The sequence below is a fragment of the Sinocyclocheilus anshuiensis genome, unplaced genomic scaffold (genome assembly GCF_001515605.1).
Source record: "Sinocyclocheilus anshuiensis isolate Anshui unplaced genomic scaffold, SAMN03320099.WGS_v1.1 scaffold1531, whole genome shotgun sequence".
In the NCBI taxonomy this organism is placed as follows: domain Eukaryota; kingdom Metazoa; phylum Chordata; class Actinopteri; order Cypriniformes; family Cyprinidae; genus Sinocyclocheilus; species Sinocyclocheilus anshuiensis.
This window is the reverse complement of record NW_015551200.1, coordinates 1,168,624-1,175,191: the sequence shown is the minus strand read 5'-3', so window position 1 is coordinate 1,175,191 and position 6,568 is coordinate 1,168,624. Positions and strand designations below refer to the sequence as shown.

The 6,568-nt window shown below is 40.7% G+C and overlaps 1 protein-coding gene across 1 annotated transcript in view; it reads left to right on the top strand.

Moving 5' to 3' along the window:
* sptbn2 (spectrin, beta, non-erythrocytic 2) overlaps nucleotides 1-6,568 on the top strand; it is a 125,758-nt gene that overhangs the window by 114,529 nt on the left and 4,661 nt on the right. The window contains exons 23-35 of the mRNA XM_016453646.1: nucleotides 1,167-1,369; nucleotides 1,968-2,058; nucleotides 2,274-2,420; nucleotides 2,769-3,032; nucleotides 3,196-3,420; nucleotides 3,661-3,750; nucleotides 3,870-4,163; nucleotides 4,303-4,433; nucleotides 4,518-4,722; nucleotides 4,888-5,265; nucleotides 5,385-5,629; nucleotides 5,968-6,106; nucleotides 6,246-6,334. Coding sequence (XP_016309132.1) covers nucleotides 1,167-1,369; nucleotides 1,968-2,058; nucleotides 2,274-2,420; nucleotides 2,769-3,032; nucleotides 3,196-3,420; nucleotides 3,661-3,750; nucleotides 3,870-4,163; nucleotides 4,303-4,433; nucleotides 4,518-4,722; nucleotides 4,888-5,265; nucleotides 5,385-5,629; nucleotides 5,968-6,106; nucleotides 6,246-6,334 — 2,501 coding nt within the window. The remainder of the gene's footprint in view (nucleotides 1-1,166; nucleotides 1,370-1,967; nucleotides 2,059-2,273; nucleotides 2,421-2,768; nucleotides 3,033-3,195; nucleotides 3,421-3,660; nucleotides 3,751-3,869; nucleotides 4,164-4,302; nucleotides 4,434-4,517; nucleotides 4,723-4,887; nucleotides 5,266-5,384; nucleotides 5,630-5,967; nucleotides 6,107-6,245; nucleotides 6,335-6,568) is intronic.

Genomic DNA, 6,568 nt, shown 5'->3' with positions numbered 1-6,568 from the left:
ATAATCAGATAGAACTGTTAAACAAAGGAATTAAAATGTATACAAAAAAGTATTATAACAATTGCTTTAATATTATTAGTAATAGAAAGGCAAACATTATAATACTTTCTCATTTGCCGTCAGCATTCAACAAACACGCATTTATATCATTTAAACAAATCTTTGAATGACTAATGAACATTTAATTTCACAAACCTTGCAGACTTAGTCAAATCTAGTTGATATCTTGTGAAGTGTGCATGTGTATCCTGCATGATCGCGTGTTCTCTGTGACGGTCGGTCCGTGCAAATTGAATGCTGACAGGAGAAGAGTTCAGCTTCACTGGAGACGTGCGATCGACGTGATTTCAAATTATGCTGCGCTTTATGCATTTGTCCACTGTCATATTCATGTCATTTTCATTGCATGCTATATGTAAAATGAGTGTTACCTTGGCTTTATTTAAAAAAATAAAAATAAATGATTCACACAAACTTCCCAGAATACTGAGTGCCCCGTTGGTTACCGTGTTTACTTCCTTTTTAATTAGATTTTTATTAAATATTTGTCTCTCTCTCTCTCTCTCTCTCTCTCTCATTCAGCTCACCTTCAACAATGAACTGTTACAATTATACACTTATTTTCACATAGTCATGAGAAGCGTTAAACATACTATTTTAAATCCATTTTCAAATAATTTCAAATTTCTTAAATATAAATTAAAATAAATAAAATTATATCGGATTTATATCGGCCATCGGCCACCCTGCTTTACAAGATATCGGCACCGGCTGTCAAAAAATCCATATCGGTCGACCACTAGTTGAATATGCTGCAAATAATGACTCTAATAACAGTTTCCTTTCTCTTTGCCTGCAGGAGTATGTTCTGTCACACACAGAGATGCCCTCCAGCCTACAAGGGGCAGTGGAGGACATCAAGAAACATGAAGACTTCCTCACCACCATGGATGCCAATGAAGAAAAGATCAACGGCGTGGTTCAATAATATCCTCTGCTTCTCAATCGGGCTCAAACTGATAAGCGATATTAATGATGCAGTTGTTTACAATACAGCCGGAGCACATGCCGCCGAGGTGTGGGGCGGGACGTTTAGACGCACGCTAGAGGTTGAATATGCTGCAAATAATGACTCTAATAGCAGTTTCCTTTCTCTTTGCCTGCAGGAGTATGTTCTGTCACACACAGAGATGCCCTCCAGCCTACAAGGGGCAGTGGAGGACATCAAGAAACATGAAGACTTCCTCACCACCATGGATGCCAATGAAGAAAAGATCAACGGCGTGGTTGAGTCTGGACGGAGACTAATTTCAGATGGCAACACCTATGCAGACAAGATCCAAGAGAAGACAGACTCCATTCAGGAGAGGTAAGCAGAAACAGAACGGCATGCTTAGAAGTAGAGGTGGGAGAAGTAGAAGAAATACATTTTTGTATCAGTAAGATTCTTTTAAAAATAAATTTTCTACAAAAATATCAATCAGGACAACTGTTTTCAACATTGATAAGAAGAAATCTTTCTCGGGCACCGAATCAGCATATTATGATTTCTGATGATTTTCATGATAAGGATCATGTGACACAAGACTGGAGTAATGGCTGAAAAATCACCTTGCTATCATAGTAATAAATACATTTTAAAATATATGAAGTTAATTATAATATTTCACAATATTACTGTTTTTGCTGTATTTGTGATAAATGCAGCCTTGGTTTAGCATAAGAGACTTCTTTTATAAACAATTTAAAAAACAATCTTACCAACCACAAACTTCTGAACGGTAGTGAATATACTACTCAGTCATTTCAAAATGCCAAGTAAGAAGCTGCACTATATTGGAAATGTGCAGTATTCATCACTATCCTGGCAATGATCTACATTGATGATGTGCTGGCAGCAAACCCATTAAATCCATTACAGATAACATCATGTTTTTCATCTCCTGTTCTCTTTTGGTTTCCTTCAGGCACCAGAAGAACAAACAAGCTGCCAATGAGCTGCTGGCTAAACTGAAGGACAACAGAGAGCTGCAGCACTTCCTACAGGATGGACAAGAGGTAATAAAGTACAGAGCAAACAAGACTACATATATCCATTATACTGACTGCACTATGAGACAAAGTCCTTCTGACTGGCATTATGAAAGATAATGCACTCTCATATAAATGACTCCAGTAAACCACAGCACCACCTACAGGATGAAGCCAGTGATGATACATTCAGACTTTTGTGTGATTTTAATAAGTCTTCTTTTCCTTGCCTGTCTCTTTAGCTGACTTTGTGGATAAATGAGAAAATGTTGACGGCTCAGGACATGTCCTATGATGAGGCTAGAAACCTCCACAGCAAGTGGCAGAAGCACCAGGCCTTCATGGCTGAGCTAGCCTCCAATAAAGACTGGCTGGACAAGATTGACAAGGTATATTCCCACGCACATCTCTTCCAGTGATTTTGGATATCTGATGTACCAATACAAGTTTTGAAATGGTGAAAATTCAAAAATAAATTGTGGAAAAGTCATGGAAATGCTCAACTCTGATATATTTAATTTGCTAGAAATGTCTCTTTTTGTGGAAAGTCTGGAAAGGCCATGGAAATTCTGTGGTCAAAAATTGTGGGATTCCTGGAATATGTGTAAATATCTAGGATTCATAGCTTACTCAGTGCCATACTAAATAAACAAAAAACAAGGCATGTGAACTCGTAAGCAGAACAGCATAAATCAAAACTACTACAGTGACTTTCTCTCTTTTTCTTGTTCTCGTAGGAGGGTCAGGTGTTAGTAAAGGAGAAGCCTGAGCTGGAGCAGACGGTATCAGAGACTATGAGCAGCCTGCAGAAGCAGTGGGAGGAGCTTGAGAGCACCACTCAAGCCAAAGCTCAGTGTCTGTTTGATGCGAACCGAGCTGAACTTTTCACGCAAAGCTGCTCGGCGCTGGACTCCTGGCTCCAGAACATCTCCTCTCAAATCCAAAGCGATGACTTTGGAAAAGATCTCACCAGTGTCAACATCTTGCTCAAGAAACACCAGGTAAATCCAAAGCCAAATAGAAAGATCGTTACTCGAGATATTCACAGATCACTTTATTGTGAAAGTCCCAGGAAAAAATGTGAAATGTATTTTATTCTGTGTAAGCAGACAAGTTTTAAACCTAATGACCCCCTATGTGACCCTGTACCTGTGCGTGTCTCAGATGCTGGAGCATCAGATGGAGGTGCGTGAGAAAGAGGTCCAGTCTCTGCAGTCACAGGCTCTGGCCTTGGCCCAAGATGATTCTGGGATAGTGGAGGTGGATGGGCAGCAGAGAAGGGTGACAGACAACTTCTCTAAACTGCAGGACCCTCTAAGACAGCGGAGGCAGCATCTTCTTGCTTCAAAAGAGGCTCATCAGTTCAACAGAGACCTTGAGGATGAAATTGTGAGTCACATTAAAAACTATTACACTGTATAATAATATTAAAAAAAAAAAGATTTTTCAAAGTTATAAAAGATTGGGTACATGTTACAAAGAAAATGCTTTCTCAGTCTTTCTACTTTAAAATTTTGTTTAATTTAATGTGTTAATTGATGTTTCTTTGTAATATTTGTGATACATATGAGCAATATTCATTTGGAAAAATGCTTAAAGTTTTTAGAGTAATTATGTTTTTGTCTAAAGTTATGGGTAAAGGAGAGGATGCCTCTCGCCACGTCCACAGACCATGGTAAAGATCTTCCCAGTGTCCAGCTACTCATCAAAAAGAATCAGGTAATCAGTCGCTCAATCAATGTTTTGAAAGTTATAAAAAAGTGTTTAATTTTTTTTTAAATCTCAATAAATTTTCCACATTCTTTTTCACTGTCTGACTGATTTTTCATCTCCCCCAGACTCTGCAGAAAGAGATTCAGGGTCATCAGCCACGTATCGATGACATCCAGGCTCATGGTACGAACATGTCCCCTGAGAAGGAGTCAGAGATGGACAGGGAGAGGAGAGCTGATCTTAATGGGCGTCTGGTGGAGCTGAGGGAATTGTGGGCCCTTTTGATTTCTGAGACCGAGAAGAGGAACTTGAGGCTAGAAGAGGCTAACCGTGCGCAGCAGTTTTACGCAGATGCTGCAGAGGCTGAGGCCTGGATGGGAGAACAAGAGCTTCATATGATGTCAGAGGAAAAGGCGAAGGTCAGTGAAATTGTACTTTGTATGTATTTGTAGCAACTATTCAAAGAGCTAGTTCATGTTACATTTCTGATGAGTTTACTTGATGTTTCTGATGTGTTTACGTATTCAGTGTTTAAAGTTTTTATAATGGTTGTTGTAGGATGAGCAGAGTGCTTTGGTGATGGTGAAGAAACACCAGATTCTGGAGCAGGCTCTAGAGGACTATGCTCAGACCATCCACCAGCTGGCCAATAGCAGCAGACTTATGGTGAATAGTGAACACCCAGAGAGGTGAGGGGCATAGTAGGATCTCTGGACTGTCAGATAAAGCATTTGACATTAAGTAAAAATCCATTTTCTTTCTCCCTTTTGTAGTGAAAGAATCACTCTGAGGCAGGCCCAGGTGGATAAACTGTACGCAGGGTTGAAGGATCTGGCAGAAGAGAGGAGGGGCAAACTGCAGGAGAGACTGAGACTGACCCAACTGAAGAGGGAGGTGGATGATTTAGAGCAGTGGATCGCTGAAAGAGAGGTTGTCGCTGGGTCTCACGAACTCGGACAGGACTATGAACATGTGACGGTATGAAATCCACTTTTCCCACTCGTTTCCTGAATCTTCACTACTGGAATTACAAAAAAACTTCATTCGATTGATCATACTTATGTGAATACTGCTTCTTTAAACTTTCTTTAAAGATTATACCATGCAGTCTATAATTCTGGATGTTTTCTCTCAACTCTCCAGATGTTGCGTGATAAGTTCCGGGAGTTTGCACGGGACACCAGCACAATTGGCCAGGAGCGCGTGGATGCAGTGAATGCCCAGGCAGATGAACTTATTGAGTCTGGTCATCCTGAAAATGCCAGTGTGGCTGAGTGGAAAGACGGGCTCAATGAGGCCTGGGCCGATCTGCTCGAGCTCATTGACACGCGCACACAGATGCTTGCCGCCTCGTACGAGCTGCACCGCTTCCATCAGGACGCCCAGGAAGCTCTGGGGCTCATACGGGAGAAGAAGGAAACACTAGCAGGGGCCGAACTTGGACGGGACCTGAACACTGTCCAACACTTGCTTAGACAGCATACGGCATATGAGCATGATGTACAGGCACTGAGTGGGCAGGTGAGAGTCAGTCTTCATTGAACCTTTTCACATATATGTTGTACATTTTCTAATGGCTTGATTTTGATGGTTTGATTGTGTCAAAAGGTTAAACTTCATTCTTTGACTCTTCACTGCAGGTCACACAGGTTCAGGACGATGCTGCACGTCTACAGAAAGCATATGCTGGAGAGAAAGCTGATGATATCCATCGCCACGAGCGTGCAGTCACAGAGGCCTGGGAGGGGCTTCAATCTGCCACTCAAGCCAGACGGCTACTCCTATTGGACACAGTGGAGAAGTTCAGATTCTTAAACATGGTCAGAGACTTAATGCTGTGGATGGAGGGAATCAACTTACAGATCCAGTCACATGACAGCCCAAGGTACATTCAAGCACATATTGTGAAGTCAAAATCAGACACTATAGTTAAAAAGTTTGGGGTCGTTAAGCTTTCTTAAAGTTTTAGAAAGAAGTCTCTTATGGTCACCAAGATTGCATTTGATCAGCAATACAGTAAAAACAGTAATATTGTGATGTATTATTTCAGTATATTACTTAGTGTATATACGGTGGCATTGAGAAGTCATACATTTAAGTATACACAAAAATATAGAAATGCTTCACAACTGTACAAGTTATTAGTAATTAATTTAAGAAGAGATTACATACATGAGTAAGTAAACAACTAATGAGATTCATATATGCCCTGTTTTGTTATAGGGACGTCTCCTCAGCTGGTCTGGTCATCGCCAACCATCAGGATATTAAGTCTGAGATAGAGACCAGAGCGGACAGCTTTACCGCATGCAGTGAAATGGGACGCACCCTCATCAACAACAATCACTATGCTTCAGATGAGGTCTGTCCACACAAATGAACATGCACATGTCTGCTCTGTGCAAGATAACACACACATTTTAATCACTGCATGTTATCCAAGGAAACCCACATGCACCCACTCACACACTGTGAGGTAATTGGATGTCTGTGATTTCTAGATTCAAGAGAAATTGGATCAGCTTCAGGCCAAACGCACTGAAATTAATCAGAAGTGGCAAGAGAAAATGGACCACTTACAGATCGGTGAGTATGTGGGAGGAAGCTTGTTTCTGTGGCTCGTGGCATGCTATTGAGATTTACATCAAAGGTGGCAGTTTTGATATAAATATTATGTTATATACTTTATTCTGAAATTGTTTGACCAGGTGACACATCTTTGCTTTTATGTGATTCCTCATACTTTGTATTCCTCTGTTTCTGTGTGTGTGTGTGTGTGTGTGTGTGTGTGTGTGTGTGTGTGTGTGTGTGTGTGTGTGTGTGA